This window comes from Oncorhynchus mykiss, unplaced genomic scaffold (genome assembly GCF_013265735.2).
Source record: "Oncorhynchus mykiss isolate Arlee unplaced genomic scaffold, USDA_OmykA_1.1 un_scaffold_140, whole genome shotgun sequence".
Classification (NCBI taxonomy): Eukaryota; Metazoa; Chordata; class Actinopteri; order Salmoniformes; family Salmonidae; genus Oncorhynchus; species Oncorhynchus mykiss.
The window spans coordinates 362,501-380,000 of NW_023493664.1; the positions used below are offsets into that span (position 1 = coordinate 362,501).

At 37.6% G+C, this 17,500-nt stretch overlaps 1 protein-coding gene across 6 annotated transcripts in view; it reads left to right on the forward strand.

Annotated features, from left to right (window-relative positions):
- LOC110516853 (caskin-1) overlaps positions 1 to 17,500 on the forward strand; it is a 135,352-nt gene that overhangs the window by 60,726 nt on the left and 57,126 nt on the right. For all 6 annotated transcript variants that reach the window (XM_036972308.1, XM_036972309.1, XM_036972311.1 and 3 more), the window contains exons 7-10: positions 263 to 371; positions 2,323 to 2,431; positions 2,716 to 2,810; positions 12,169 to 12,286. In XM_036972308.1, coding sequence (XP_036828203.1) covers positions 263 to 371; positions 2,323 to 2,431; positions 2,716 to 2,810; positions 12,169 to 12,286 — 431 coding nt within the window. The remainder of the gene's footprint in view (positions 1 to 262; positions 372 to 2,322; positions 2,432 to 2,715; positions 2,811 to 12,168; positions 12,287 to 17,500) is intronic.

A 17,500-nucleotide genomic window follows, 5' to 3' on the forward strand; every position in this document is an offset into this window, starting at 1 on the left:
TTAGGGTATATTGATAGTTCTAGTTAGTATTTATTGGGACAAATGTGCTCAAGCGATCGACAAAAACTGTCCAGATGAACATATTTGGGACAAATAAATATATAAAACAATTATTAAAAAAATATCTGTGTGTGTGTGTATGTTGTGTGTTGTGTTTGTGTGTGTATGTTGTGTTGTGTTGTGTTTGTGTGTGTATGTTGTGTTGTGTGTGTGTGTGTATGTTGTGTTGTGTGTGTGTGTGTGTGTGTTGTGTGGTCCCCAGGCTGTTGATCCAGTCTGGAATAGACATCAACAGACAGACCAAGGCTGGCACGGCTCTGCATGAGGCAGCTCTCTGTGGGAAGACTGAGGCGGTTCGCCTCCTGCTGGATGTAAGAGGAACTACAACTAACCTTTAATCATTAACCCCCGACCCTTAAGCCCTGACCCCTGCATGAGGCAGAGCTCTGTGGGAAGACTGGTTGTTCCCTTAGCATCAGTCCAACACTAACTAACCTGATCTGGCCTTGATCGTTCCCTTAGCATCAGTCCAACACTAACTAACCTGATTTGGCCTTGATCGTTTCCTTAGCATCAGTCCAGTACTAACTAACCTGATTTGGCCTTGATCGTTCCCTTAGCATCAGTCCAGTACTAACTAACCTGATCTGGCCTTGATCGTTCCCTTAGCATCAGTCCAACACTAACTAACCTGATCTGGCCTTGATCGTTCCCTTAGCATCAGTCCAACACTAACTAACCTGATTTGGCCTTGATCGTTCCCTTAGCATCAGTCCAACACTAACTAACCTGATCTGGCCTTGATCGTTCCCTTAGCATCAGTCCAACACTAACTAACCTGATCTGGCCTTGATCTTTCCCTTAGCATCAGTCCAGTACTATCTAACCTGATTTGGCCTTGATCGTTCCCTTAGCATCAGTCCAGTACTAACTAACCTGATCTGGCCTTGATCGTTCCCTTAGCATCAGTCCAACACTAACTAACCTGATCTGGCCTTGATCGTTCCCTTAGCATCAGTCCAACACTAACTAACCTGATTTGAATTCCTCTTTTAAACACCTCAACAGGTTCAGCCTCACTTCTGCCTTTTTTGTGTAAATGTGGCGCTAGTGCAGGGTTAGATCCAGGGTAGAGGCGCTAGTGCAGGGTTAGATCCAGGGTAGAGGCACTAGTCCAGGGTTAGATCCAGGGTAGAGGCACTAGTGAATTAGAACCAGGGTAGAGGCACTAGTGAATTCGAACCAGGGTAGAGGCACTAGTGAATTAGAACCAGGGTAGAGGCACTAGTGAATTAGAACTAGGGTGAGAACCAGGGTATAGGCTCTAGTGAATTAGAACCAGGGTAGAGGCACTAATGAATTAGAACCAGGGTAGAGGCACTAGTGCAGGGTGAGAACCAGGGTATAGGCTCTAGTGAATTAGAACCAGGGTAGAGGCACTAGTGAATTAGAACCAGGGTAGAGTCACTAATGAATTAGAACCAGGGTAGAGGCACTAGTGCAGGGTGAGAACCAGGGTAGAGGCTCTAGTGCATTAGAGCCAGGGTAGAGTCACTAGTGAATTATAACCAGGGTAGAGGCACTAGTGAATTAGATCCAGGGTAGAGGCACTAGTGCAGGGTTAGAACCAGGGTAGTGGCACTAGTGAATTAGAACCAGGGTAGAGGCTATAGTGCATTAGAACCAGGGTAGAGGCCCTAGTGCAGGGTTAGAACCAGGGTAGATGCCCTAGTGCAGGGTTAGAACCAGGGTAGAGGCACTATTGCAGGGTTAGAACCAGGGTAGTGGCACTAGTGCAGGGTTAGAACCAGGGTAGAGGCACTAGTGCAGGGTTAGAACCAGGGTAGTGGCACTAGTGCAGGTTTAAAACCAGGGTAGAGGCTCTAGTGAATTAGAACCAGGGTAGAGGCACTAGTGAATTAGAACCTAATCCTAATCCTAACCCTAAACCTAATCCCAACCCTAATCCTAACCCTAATCCTAACTATAATCCTAACCCTAATCCCAACCCTAATCCTTATCTTTACCCTAATCCCTGTCCCTAATCCTAATCCCTGTCCCTAACCCTAATCCCTGTCCCTAACCCTAATCCTAATCCCTGTCCCTAACCCTAATCCCTGTCCCTAACCCTAATCCCTGTCCCTAACCCTAATCCCTGTCCCTAACCCTAATCCTAATCCCTGTCCCTAACCCTAATCCTAATCCCTGTCCCTAACCCTAATCCCTGTCCCTAACCCTAATCCTAACTATAACCCTAACCCTAATCCCTGTCCCTAACCCTAATCCTAACTATAATCCTAATCCTAATCCCTGTCCCTACAGAGTGGTATCAATGCAGCGGTGAGGAACACCTACAGCCAGACTGCCCTGGATATAGTTTACCAGTTCTCTGCTTCACAGGCCAGCAGAGAGATCAAACAGCTACTCAGAGGTACAGGTGTGTGTGGTGTGTGTGTGTGTGTGGTGTGTGTGTGTGTGGTGTGTGTGTGTGTGTGTGTGTGTGTGTGTGGTGTGTGTGTGTGGTGTGTGGGTGTGGGTGTGTGTGTGTGTGTGTGCCGGAGTGTGTGTCTGTGTGTGTGTAAGTGCAGCGTGTGTGTGTGTGTGTGTGTCTGTAAATGCATTGTGTGTGTGTGTGTGTGTGTGTGTGTGTCTGTGTGTGTGTCTGTGTGTGTGTGTGTCTGTATGTGTGGTATTAAACCGTCTTGTCTCTCTCAGATGCGTCAGCAGCCCTCCAGGTCAGGGCCTTGAAGGATTACTGCAACAACTACGACCTGACCAGCCTCAACATCAAGGCTGGGGACGTCATCACGGTACACACACACACACACACACACACACACACACACACACACACACACACACACACACACACACACACACACACACTGCACTTACACACACACAATGCATTTACACACAAACACACACACACACACACACGCAGGACTGTGGGTATCTTCTTGTTGATCCTGTATCTTTTCCTGTTGATCTCCTGACTGTGTTTTCACTGAGTCAGAGTGTACAGGAGATAACAGGAACAGTTAGAGAGGGATAGAGGATAGATACAGGAGATAACAGGAACAGGTAGAGAAGGATAGATACAGGAGATAACAGGAACAGGTAGAGATGGATAGAGGATAGATACAGGAGATAACAGGAACAGGTAGAGATGGATAGAGGATAGATACAGGAGATAACAGGAACAGGTAGAGAAGGATAGAGGATAGATACAGGAGATAACAGGAACAGGTAGAGAAGGATAGATACAGGAGATAACAAGAACAGGTAGAGATGGATAGAGGATAGATGCAGGAGATAACAGGAACAGGTAGAGATGGATAGAGGATAGATACAGGAGATAACAGGAACAGGTAGAGAAGGATAGAGGATAGGTACAGGAGATAACATGAACAGGTAGAGAAGGATAGATACAGGAGATAACAGGAACAGGTAGAGAAGGATAGATACAGGAGATAACAGGAACAGTTAGAAGAGGATAGAGGATAGATACAGGAGATAACAGGAACAGGTAGAGAAGGATAGAGGATAGATACAGGAGATAACATGAACAGGTAGAGAAGGATAGATACAGGAGATAACAGGAAAATGTAGAGAAGGATAGATACAGGAGATAACTGGAACAGGTAGAGAAGGATAGAGGATAGATACAGGAGATAACAGGAACAGGTAGAGAAGGATAGAGGATAGATACAGGAGATAACAGGAACAGGTAGAGAAGGATAGAGGATAGATACAGGAGATAACAGGAACAGGTAGAGAAGGATAGATACAGGAGATAACAAGAACAGGTAGAGATGGATAGAGGATAGATGCAGGAGATAACAGGAACAGGTAGAGATGGATAGAGGATAGATACAGGAGATAACAGGAACAGGTAGAGAAGGATAGAGGATAGGTACAGGAGATAACATGAACAGGTAGAGAAGGATAGATACAGGAGATAACAGGAACAGGTAGAGAAGGATAGATACAGGAGATAACAGGAACAGTTAGAGAAGGATAGAGGATAGATACAGGAGATAACAGGAACAGGTAGAGAAGGATAGAGGATAGATACAGGAGATAACATGAACAGGTAGAGAAGGATAGATACAGGAGATAACAGGAAAATGTAGAGAAGGATAGATACAGGAGATAACTGGAACAGGTAGAGAAGGATAGAGGATAGATACAGGAGATAACAGGAACAGGTAGAGAAGGATAGAGGATAGATACAGGAGATAACAGGAACAGGTAGAGAAGGATAGAGGATAGATACAGGAGATAACAGGAACAGGTAGAGAAGGATAGAGAATAGATACAGGAGATAACGGGAACAGTTAGAGAAGGATAGATACAGGAGATAACAGGAACAGGTAGAGAAGGATATAGGATAGATACAGGAGATAACAGGAACAGGTAGAGAAGGATATATACAGGAGATAACAGGAACAGGTAGAGAAGGATAGATACAGGAGATAACAGGAACAGTTAGAGAAGGATAGAGGATAGATACAAGAGATAACAGGAACAGTTAGAGAAGGATAGATACAGGAGATAACAGGAACAGGTAGAGAAGGATATAGGATAGATACAGGAGATAACAGGAACAGGTAGAGAAGGATAGATACAGGAGATAACAGGAACAGTTAGAGAAGGATAGATACAGGAGATAACAGGAACAGATAGAGAATGATAGATACAGGAGATAACAGGAACAGGTAGATAAAGGATAGATACAGGAGATAACAGGAACAGGCAGAGAATGATAGAGGATAGATACAGGAGATAACAGGAACAGTTAGAGAAGGATAGATGCAGGAGATAACAGGAACAGGTAGAGAAGTACTGTTCTCTGTTTATTATATTCTACTCTATTGTACTCTATTCTACTGTTCTCAGTTTATTATACTCTACTCTATTGTACTCTATTCTTCTGTTCTCTGTTTATTATATTCTACTCTATTGTACTCTATTCTTCTGTTCTCTGTTTATTATATTCTACTCTATTGTACTCTATTCTTCTGTTCTCTGTTTATTATATTCTACTATATTCTACTGTTCTCTGTTTATTATATTCTACTATGTTCTACTGTTCTCTGTTTATTATATTCTACTCTATTGTACTCTATTCTTCTGTTCTCTGTTTATTATATTCTACTATGTTCTTCTGTTCTCTGTTTATTATATTCTACTATATTCTTCTGTTCTCTGTTTATTATATTCTACTCTATTGTACTCTATTCTTCTGTTCTCTGTTTATTATATTCTACTCTGTTGTACTCTATTCTTCTGTTCTCTGTTTATTATATTCTACTATATTCTATTGTTCTCTGTTTATTATATTCTACTATATTCTTCTGTTCTCTGTTTGTTATATTCTACTCTATTGTACTCTATTCTTCTGTTCTCTGTTTATTATATTCTACTCTGTTGTACTCTATTCTTCTGTTCTCTGTTTATTATATTCTACTATATTCTATTGTTCTCTGTTTATTATATTCTACTCTAATGTTCTGTTCTCTGTTTATTATATTCTACTCTATTCTTCTGTTCTCTGTTTATTATATTCTACTATATTGTACTCTATTCTTCTGTTCTCTGTTTATTATATTCTACTCTATTCTACTATATTCTTCTGTTCTCTGTTTATTATATTCTACTCTATTCTACTCTATTCTTCTGTTCTCTGTTTATTATATTCTACTCTATTCTACTGTTCTCTGTTTATTATATTCTACTCTATTGTACTCTATTCTACTGTTCTCTGTTTATTATATTCTACTCTATTCTACTGTTCTCTGTTTATTATATTCTACTCTATTCTACTGTTCTCTGTTTATTATATTCTACTCTATTGTACTCTATTCTACTGTTCTCTGTTTATTATATTCTACTCTATTCTACTGTTCTCTGTTTATTATATTCTACTCTATTCTTCTGTTCTCTGTTTATTATATTCTACTCTATTCTTCTGTTCTCTGTTTATTATATTCTACTCTATTCTACTATATTCTTCTGTTCTCTGTTTATTATATTCTACTCTATTCTACTGTTCTCTGTTTATTATATTCTACTCTATTGTACTCTATTCTTCTGTTCTCTGTTTATTATATTCTACTCTATTCTTCTGTTTTCTGTTTATTATATTCTACTCTATTGTACTCTATTCTTCTGTTCTCTGTTTATTACATTCTACTATATTCTACTGTTCTCTGTTTATTATATTCTACTCTATTCTTCTGTTCTCTGTTTATTATATTCTACTCTATTCTACTATATTCTTCTGTTCTCTGTTTATTATATTCTACTCTATTCTACTATATTCTTCTGTTCTCTGTTTATTATATTCTACTCTATTCTACTATATTCTTCTGTTCTCTGTTTATTATATTCTACTCTCTTCTACTATATTCTACTGTTCTCTGTTTATTATATTCTACTCTATTCTACTATATTCTACTGTTCTCTGTTTATTATATTCTACTCTATTCTACTCTATTCTTCTGTTCTCTGTTTATTATATTCTACTCTATTCTACTCTATTCTTCTGTTCTCTGTTTATTATATTCTACTCTATTCTTCTGTTCTCTGTTTATTATATTCTACTCTATTCTTCTGTTCTCTGTTTATTATATTCTACTCTATTCTTCTGTTCTCTGTTTATTATATTCTACTCTCTTCTACTATATTCTACTGTTCTCTGTTTATTATATTCTACTCTATTCTACTATATTCTACTGTTCTCTGTTTATTATATTCTACTCTATTCTACTCTATTCTTCTGTTCTCTGTTTATTATATTCTACTCTATTCTTCTGTTCTCTGTTTATTATATTCTACTCTATTCTACTCTATTCTTCTGTTCTCTGTTTATTATATTCTACTATATTCTTCTGTTCTCTGTTTATTATATTCTACTCTATTCTACTATATTATTCTGTTCTCTGTTTATTATATTCTACTCTCTTCTACTATATTCTTCTGTTTTCTGTTTATTATATTCTACTCTCTTCTACTATATTCTACTGTTCTCTGTTTATTATATTCTACTCTATTCTACTCTATTCTTCTGTTCTCTGTTTATTATATTCTACTGTTCTGTTTATTATATTCTACTCTATTCTACTCTATTCTTCTGTTCACTGTTTATTATATTCTACTCTATTCTTCCGTTCTCTGTTTATTATATTCTACTCTATTCTACTATATTCTTCTGTTCTCTGTTTATTATATTCTACTCTATTCTACTCTATTCTTCTGTTCACTGTTTATTATATTCTACTCTATTGTACTCTATTCTTCTGTTCTCTGTTTATTATATTCTACTATATTCTTCTGTTCTCTGTTTATTATATTCTACTCTATTATACTCTATTCTTCTGTTCTCTGTTTATTATATTCTACTATATTCTTCTGTTCTCTGTTTTTATTATATTCTACTCTATTATACTCTATTCTTCTGTTCTCTGTTTATTATATTCTACTATATTCTTCTGTTCTCTGTTTATTATAATCTACTCTATTATACTCTATTCTTCTGTTCTCTGTTTATTATATTCTACTATATTCTTCTGTTCTCTGTTTATTATATTCTACTCTATTATACTCTATTCTTCTGTTCTCTGTTTATTATATTCTACTATATTCTTCTGTTCTCTGTTTATTATATTCTACTCTATTATACTCTATTCTTCTGTTCTCTGTTTATTATATTCTACTCTATTCTACTGTTCTCTGTTTATTATATTCTACTATATTCTTCTGTTCTCTGTTTATTATATTCTACTCTATTCTTCTGTTCTCTGTTTATTATATTCTACTCTATTCTACTCTATTGTTCTGTTCTCTGTTTATTATATTCTACTCTTTTCTACTCTATTCTTCTGTTCTCTGTTTATTATATTCTACTCTATTCTACTCTATTGTTCTGTTCTCTGTTTATTATATTCTACTCTATTCTACTCTATTGTTCTGTTCTCTGTTTATTATATTCTACTCTATTCTACTCTATTCTTCTGTTCTCTGTTTATTATATTCTACTCTATTCTACTCTATTCTTCTGTTCTCTGTTTATTATATTCTACTCTATTCTACTCTATTGTTCTGTTCTCTGTTTATTATATTCTACTCTATTGTATTCTATTCTTCTGTTCTCTGTTTATTATATTCTACTATATTCTTCTGTTCTCTGTTTATTATATTCTACTCTATTCTTCCATTCTCTGTTTATTATATTCTACTGTTCTCTGTTTATTATATTCTACTCTATTCTTTTGTTCTCTGTTTATTATATTCTACTCTATTCTACTGTTCTCTGTTTATTATATTCTACTGTTCTCTGTTTATTATATTCTACTCTATTCTACTGTTCTCTGTTTATTTTATTCTACTCTATTCTACTCTATTCTTCCGTTCTCTGTTTATTATATTCTACTCTATTCTACTCTATTCTTCCGTTCTCTGTTTATTATATTCTACTCTATTCTTCCGTTCTCTGTTTATTATATTCTACTCTATTCTACTCTATTCTACTGTTCTCTGTTTATTATATTCTACTGTTCTCTGTTTATTATATTCTACTCTATTCTACTGTTCTCTGTTTATTATATTCTACTCTATTCTACTCTATTGTTCCGTTCTCTGTTTATTATATTCTACTCTATTCTACTCTATTCTTCCGTTCTCTGTTTATTATATTCTACTCTATTCTACTCTATTCTTCCGTTCTCTGTTTATTATATTCTACTCTATTCTTCCGTTCTCTGTTTATTATATTCTACTCTATTCTTCCGTTCTCTGTTTATTATATTCTACTCTATTCTACTCTATTGTTCCGTTCTCTGTTTATTATATTCTACTCTATTCTACTCTATTCTTCCGTTCTCTGTTTATTATATTCTACTCTATTCTACTCTATTGTTCTGTTCTCTGTTTATTATATTCTACTCTATTCTTCCGTTCTCTGTTTATTATATTCTACTCTATTCTACTCTATTCTTCTGTTCTCTGTTTATTATATTCTACTCTATTCTTCTGTTCTCTGTTTATTATATTCTACTCTATTCTACTCTATTCTTCTGTTCTCTGTTTATTATATTCTACTCTATTCTACTCTATTGTTCCGTTCTCTGTTTATTATATTCTACTCTATTCTACTCTATTCTTCCGTTCTCTGTTTATTATATTCTACTCTATTCTACTCTATTGTTCCGTTCTCTGTTTATTATATTCTACTCTATTGTACTCTATTCTACTGTTCTCTGTTTATTATATTCTACTCTATTCTACTGTTCTCTGTTTATTATATTCTACTCTATTCTTCTGTTCTCTGTTTATTATATTCTACTCTATTCTTCCGTTCTCTGTTTATTATATTCTACTCTATTCTACTCTATTGTTCCGTTCTCTGTTTATTATATTCTACTCTATTCTACTCTATTCTTCCGTTCTCTGTTTATTATATTCTACTCTATTCTACTCTATTGTTCTGTTCTCTGTTTATTATATTCTACTCTATTCTTCCGTTCTCTGTTTATTATATTCTACTCTATTCTACTCTATTCTTCTGTTCTCTGTTTATTATATTCTACTCTATTCTTCTGTTCTCTGTTTATTATATTCTACTCTATTCTTCTGTTCTCTGTTTATTATATTCTACTCTATTCTACTCTATTGTTCCGTTCTCTGTTTATTATATTCTACTCTATTCTACTCTATTCTTCCGTTCTCTGTTTATTATATTCTACTCTATTCTACTCTATTGTTCCGTTCTCTGTTTATTATATTCTACTCTATTGTACTCTATTCTACTGTTCTCTGTTTATTATATTCTACTCTATTCTACTGTTCTCTGTTTATTATATTCTACTCTATTCTACTGTTCTCTGTTTATTATATTCTACTCTATTGTACTCTATTCTTCTGTTCTCTGTTTATTATATTCTACTCTATTCTACTCTATTCTTCCGTTCTCTGTTTATTATATTCTACTCTATTGTACTATATTCTTCTGTTCTCTGTTTATTATATTCTACTCTATTGTACTCTATTCTACTGTTCTCTGTTTATTATATTTTACTCTATTCTTCTGTTCTCTGTTTATTATATTCTACTCTATTCTTCTGTTCTCTGTTTATTATATTCTACTCTATTCTTCTGTTCTCTGTTTATTATATTCTACTCTATTCTACTGTTCTCTGTTTATTATATTCTACTCTATTCTTCTGTTCTCTGTTTATTATATTCTACTCTATTGTACTCTATTCTTCTGTTCTCTGTTTATTATATTCTACTCTATTCTTCTGTTCTCTGTTTATTATATTCTACTCTATTCTACTGTTCTCTGTTTATTATATTCTACTCTATTCTTCCGTTCTCTGTTTATTATATTCTACTGTTCTCTGTTTATTATATTCTACTCTATTCTACTGTTCTCTGTTTATTATATTCTACTCTATTGTACTCTATTCTTCTGTTCTCTGTTTATTATATTCTACTCTATTCTACTCTATTCTTCCGTTCTCTGTTTATTATATTCTACTCTATTCTACTCTATTGTTCCGTTCTCTGTTTATTATATTCTACTCTATTCTACTCTATTCTACTGTTCTCTGTTTATTATATTCTACTCTATTCTACTGTTCTCTGTTTATTATATTCTACTCTATTCTACTCTATTCTTCCGTTCTCTGTTTATTATATTCTACTCTATTGTACTATATTCTTCTGTTCTCTGTTTATTATATTCTACTCTATTGTACTCTATTCTACTGTTCTCTGTTTATTATATTCTACTCTATTCTTCTGTTCTCTGTTTATTATATTCTACTCTATTCTTCTGTTCTCTGTTTATTATATTCTACTCTATTCTTCTGTTCTCTGTTTATTATATTCTACTCTATTCTACTGTTCTCTGTTTATTATATTCTACTCTATTCTTCTGTTCTCTGTTTATTATATTCTACTCTATTGTACTCTATTCTTCTGTTCTCTGTTTATTATATTCTACTCTATTCTTCTGTTCTCTGTTTATTATATTCTACTCTATTCTACTGTTCTCTGTTTATTATATTCTACTCTATTCTTCCGTTCTCTGTTTATTATATTCTACTGTTCTCTGTTTATTATATTCTACTCTATTCTACTGTTCTCTGTTTATTATATTCTACTCTATTCTTCTGTTCTCTGTTTATTATATTCTACTCTATTCTTCTGTTCTCTGTTTATTATATTCTACTCTATTCTACTGTTCTCTGTTTATTATATTCTACTCTATTGTACTCTATTCTTCCGTTCTCTGTTTATTATATTCTACTGTTCTCTGTTTATTATATTCTACTCTATTCTACTGTTCTCTGTTTATTATATTCTACTCTATTCTACTGTTCTCTGTTTATTATATTCTACTCTATTGTACTCTATTCTTCCGTTCTCTGTTTATTATATTCTACTGTTCTCTGTTTATTATATTCTACTCTATTCTACTGTTCTCTGTTTATTATATTCTACTCTATTGTACTCTATTCTTCCGTTCTCTGTTTATTATATTCTACTGTTCTCTGTTTATTATATTCTACTGTTCTCTGTTTATTATATTCTACTCTATTCTACTATATTCTACTGTTCTCTGTTTATTATATTCTACTGTTCTCTGTTTATTATATTCTACTCTATTCTACTATATTCTACTGTTCTCTGTTTATTATATTCTACTATATTCTTCTGTTCTCTGTTTATTATATTCTACTCTATTCTTCTGTTCTCTGTTTATTATATTCTACTCTATTCTTCTGTTCTCTGTTTATTATATTCTACTGTTCTCTGTTTATTATATTCTACTCTATTGTACTCTATTCTACTGTTCTCTGTTTATTATATTCTACTCTATTCTTCCGTTCTCTGTTTATTATATTCTACTCTATTGTTCTGTTCTCTGTTTATTATATTCTACTCTATTCTTCTGTTCTCTGTTTATTATATTCTACTATATTCTACTGTTCTCTGTTTATTATATTCTACTATATTCTTCTGTTCTCTGTTTATTATATTCTACTCTATTGTACTCTATTCTTCTGTTCTCTGTTTATTATATTCTACTCTATTCTTCCGTTCTCTGTTTATTATATTCTACTCTGCTACGTTGAATTTCTTTGTTTTCTCTGGCAGGTTCTCGAGCAGCATGTTGACGGGCGCTGGAAGGGCTGTATCCATGACAACCGTACAGGAAATGACCGCGTGGGCTACTTCCCTTCTACAATAGTGGAGGTCATCAACAAGAGAACAGGTGTGTGTTTGTGCGTGTTCTTTTGGGTTCTCGGGAATTATCCTTTAACCTGCAGTACATCCCTGTTAGAGTCTAACCTGCAGTACAGCCCTGTTAGAGTCTAACCTGCAGTACAGCCCTGTTAGAGTCTAGTAGAGGGAGCTAAGCTACCAGTCTGATACAGCTCTATCTATCAACCAGCCTGCATTGTCTACTGCTGACTGGACTGTGTGACTAGGTGCTGTTTCACGACTGAACCAGTAGAGGGAGCTAAGCTACCAGTCTGATACAGCTCTATCTATCAACCAGCCTGCATTGTCTACTGCTGACTGGACTGTGTGACTAGGTGCTGTTTCACGACTGAACCAGTAGAGGGAGCTAAGCTACCAGTCTGATACAGCTCTATCTATCAACCAGCCTGCATTGTCTACTGCTGACTGGACTGTGTGACTAGGTGCTGTTCCATGACTGAACCAGTAGAGGGAGCTAAGCTACCAGTCTGATACAGCTCTATCTATCAACCAGCCTGCATTGTCTACTGCTGACTGGACTGTGTGACTAGGTGCTGTTCCACGACTGAACCAGTAGAGGGAGCTAAGCTACCAGTCTGATACAGCTCTATCTATCAACCAGCCTGCATTGTCTACTGCTGACCGGACTGTGTGACTAGGTGCTGTTCCACGACTGAACCAGTAGAGGGAGCTAAGCTAACAGTCTGATACAGCTCTATCTATCAACCAGCCTGCATTGTCTACTGCTGACTGGACTGTGTGACTAGGTGCTGTTCCACGACTGAACCAGTAGAGGGAGCTAAGCTACCAGTCTGATATTTTTTTAATTTTTTTATTTCACCTTCATTTAACCAGGTGGGCTAGTTGAGAACAAGTTCTTATTTGCAACTGCGACCTGACCAAGATAAAGCATAGCAGTGTGAACAGACAACACAGAGTTACACATGGAGTAAACAATTAACAAGTCAATAACACAGTAGAAAACAAAGAGAGTCTATATACAATGTGTGCAAAAGGCATGAGGAGGTAGGCGAATAATTACAATTTAGCAGATTAACACTGGAGTGATAAATGATCAGATGGTTATGTGCAGGTAGAGATACTGGTGTGCAAAAGAGCAGAAAAGTAAATAAATATAAACAGTATGGGGATGAGGTAGGTAAATTGGGTGGGCTATTTACCGATAGACTATGTACAGCTGCAGCGATCGGTTAGCTGCTCAGATAGCAGATGTTTGAAGTTGGTGAGGGAGATAAAAGTCTCCAACTTCAGCGATTTTTGCAATTCATTCCAGTCGCAGGCAGCAGAGAACTGGAACGAAAGGCGGCCAAATGAGGTGTTGGCTTTAGGGATGATCAGTGAGATACACCTGCTGGAGCGCGTGCTACGGGTGGGTGTTGCCATCGTGACCAGTGAACTGAGATAAGGCGGAGCTTTACCTAGCATGGACTTGTAGATGACCTTGAGCCAGTGGGTCTGGCGACGAATATGTAGCGAGGGCCAGCCGACTAGAGCATACAGGTCGCAGTGGTGGGTGGTATAAGGGGCTTTAGTGACAAAACGGATGGCACTGTGATAAACTGCATCCAGTTTGCTGAGTAGAGTATTGGAAGCTATTTTGTAGATGACATCGCCAAAGTCGAGGATCGGTAGGATAGTCAGTTTTTCTAGGGTAAGTTTGGCGGCGTGAGTGAAGGAGGCTTTGTTTCGGAATAGAAAGCCGATTCTAGATTTGATTTTAGATTGGAGATGTTTGATATGAGTCTGGAAGGAGAGTTTACAGTCTAGCCAGACACCTAGGTACTTATAGATGTCCACATATTCTAGGTCGGAACCATCCAGGGTGGTGATGCTAGTCAGGCGTGCGGGTGCAGGCAGCGAACGGTTGAAAAGCATGCATTTGGTTTTACTAGCGTTTAAGAGCAGTTGGAGGCCACGGAAGGAGTGCTGTATGGCATTGAAGCTCGTTTGGAGGTTAGATAGCACAGTGTCCAAGGACGGGCCGGAAGTATATAGAATGGTGTCGTCTGCGTAGAGGTGGATCAGGGAATCGCCCGCAGCAAGAGCAACATCATTGATATATACAGAGAAAAGAGTCGGCCCGAGAATTGAACCCCGTGGCACCCCCATAGAGACTGCCAGAGGACCGGACAGCATGCCCTCCGATTTGACACACTGAACTCTGTCTGCAAAGTAGTTGGTGAACCAGACAAGGCAGTCATCAGAAAAACCAAGGCTACTGAGTCTGCCGATAAGAATATGGTGATTGACAGAGTCGAAAGCCTTGGCCAGGTCGATGAAGACGGCTGCACAGTAATGTCTCTTATCGATGGCGGTTATGATGTCGTTTAGTACCTTAAGCGTGGCTGAGGTGCACCCGTGACCGGCTCGAAAACCAGATTGCACAGCGGAGAATGTACGGTCGGATTCGAGATGGTCAGTGACCTGTTTGTTGACTTGGCTTTCAAAGACCTTAGATAGGCAGGGCAGGATGGATATAGGTCTGTAACAGTTTGGGTCCAGGGTGTCTCCCCCTTTGAAGAGGGGGATGACTGCGGCAGCTTTCCAATCCTTGGGGATCTCAGACGATATGAAAGAGAGGTTGAACAGGCTGGTAATAGGGGTTGCGACAATGGCGGCGGATAGTTTCAGAAATAGAGGGTCCAGATTGTCGAGCCCAGCTGATTTGTACGGGTCCAGGTTTTGCAGCTCTTTCAGAACATCTGCTATCTGGATTTGGGTAAAGGAGAACCTGGAGAGGCTTGGGCGAGTAGCTGCGGGGGGGGCGGAGCTGTTGACCGAGGTTGGAGTAGCCAGGTGGAAGGCATGGCCAGCCGCTGAGAAATGCTTGTTGAAGTTTTCGATAATCATGGATTTATCGGTGGTGACAATGTTTCCTAGCCTCAGTGCAGTGGGCAGCTGGGAGGAGGTGCTCTTGTTCTCCATGGACTTCACAGTGTCCCATAACTTTTTGGAGTTGGAGCTACAGGATGCAAACTTCTGCCTGAAGAAGCTGGCCTTAGCTTTCCTGACTGACTGCGTGTATTGGTTCCGGACTTCCCTGAACAGTTGCATATCGCGGGGACTATTCGATGTTAGTGCAGTCCGCCACAGGATGTTTTTGTGCTGGTCGAGGGCAGTCAGGTCTGGAGTGAACCAAGGGCTGTATCTGTTCTTAGTTCTGCATTTTTTGAACGGAGCATGCTTATCTAAAATGGTGAGGAAGTTACTTTTAAAGAATGACCAGGCATCCTCAACTGACGGGATGAGGTCAATATCCTTCCAGGATACCCGGGCCAGGTCGATTAGAAAGGCCTGCCCACAGAAGTGTTTTAGGGAGCGTTAGACAGTGATGAGGGTTGGTCGTTTGACTGCGGATCCGTAGCGGATAAAGGCAATGATACAGCTCTAGTGGTATCTAGTGGTGTCATATCTATATCTAGTGGTGTCATATTTACATCTAGTGGCGTCATATCTACACCTAGTGGTGTCATATCTAGTGGTGTCAAATCTATACCTAATGGTGTCATATCTATATCTAGTGGTGTCATATCTATATCTAGTGGTGTCATATCTACACCTAGTGGTGTCATATATGTACCTAGTGGTGTCATATCTATATCTAGTGGTGTCATATATGTACCTAGTGGTGTCATATCTATATCTAGTGGTGTCATATCTACACCTAGTGGTGTCATATATGTACCTAGTGGTGTCATATCTATATCTAGTGGTGTCATATCTACACCTAGTGGTGTCATATATGTACCTAGTGGTGTCATATCTATATCTAGTGGTGTCATATATGTACCTAGTGGTGTCATATCTATATCTAGTGGTGTCATATCTATATCTAGTGGTGTCATATCTATATCTAGTGGTGTCATATCTACACCTAGTGGTGTCATATCTATACCTAGTGGTGTCATATCTATATCTAGTGGTGTCATATCTACACCTAGTGGTGTCATATCTATACCTAGTGGTGTCTTATCTGCAGGTAGTGGTGTCATATCTGCAGGTAGTGGTGTCATATCTATATCTAGTGGTGTCATATCTATACCTAGTGGTGTCATATCTACACCTAGTGGTGTCATATCTATATCTAGTGGTGTAATATCTATATCTAGTGGTGTCATATCTATATCTAGTGGTGTCATATCTATATCTAGTGGTGTAATTTCTATATCTAGTGGTGTCATATCTATATCTAGTGGTGTCATATCTATATCTAGTGGTGTCATATCTACACCTAGTGGTGTCATATCTATATCTAGTGGTGTCTTATCTGCAGGTAGTGGTGTCATTCATATCTGCAGGTAGTGGTGTCATATCTATATCTAGTGGTGTCATATCTATACCTAGTGGTGTCATATCTACACCTAGTGGTGTCATATCTATATCTAGTGGTGTCATATCTGCAGGTAGTGGTGTCATATCTGCAGGTAGTGGTGTCATATATATATCTAGTGGTGTCATATATATATATCTAGTGGTGTCATATCTACACCTAGTGGTGTCATATCTATATCTAGTGGTGTCATATCTACACCTAGTGGTGTCATATCTATATTTAATGGTGTCATATCTATATCTAGTGGTGTCATATTTATATCTAGTGGTGTCATATGTATTTCTAGTGGTGTCATACAGTGCCTTGCGAAAGTATTCGGCCCCCTTGAACTTTGCGACCTTTTGCCACATTTCAGGCTTCAAACATAAAGATATAAAACTGCACGCCCAATTTTTCAGTTTTTGATTTGTTAAAAAAGTTTGAAATATCCAATAAATGTCGTTCCACTTCATGATTGTGTCCCACTTGTTGTTGATTCTTCACAAAAAAATACAGTTTTATATCTTTATGTTTGAAGTCTGAAATGTGGCAAAAGGTCGCAAAGTTCAAGGGGGCCGAATACTTTCGCAAGGCACTGTATCTAGTGGTGTCATATCTATATCTAGTGGTGTCATATCTGTACCTTGGGGGTCTGTACCTTGTGGGGTCTGTATCTTGGGGGGTCTGTATCTTGGGGGGTCTGTATCTTGGGGGGTCTGTACCCTGGGGGGTCTGTACCTTGGGGGGGGTCTATACCTTGGGGGGTCTGTACCTTGGGGGGTCTGTATCTTGGGGGGTCTGTATCTTGGGGGGTCTGTACCTTGGGGGTCTGTACCCTGGGGGGTCTGTACCTTGGGGGGTCTGTATCTTGGGGGGTCTGTACCTTGGGGG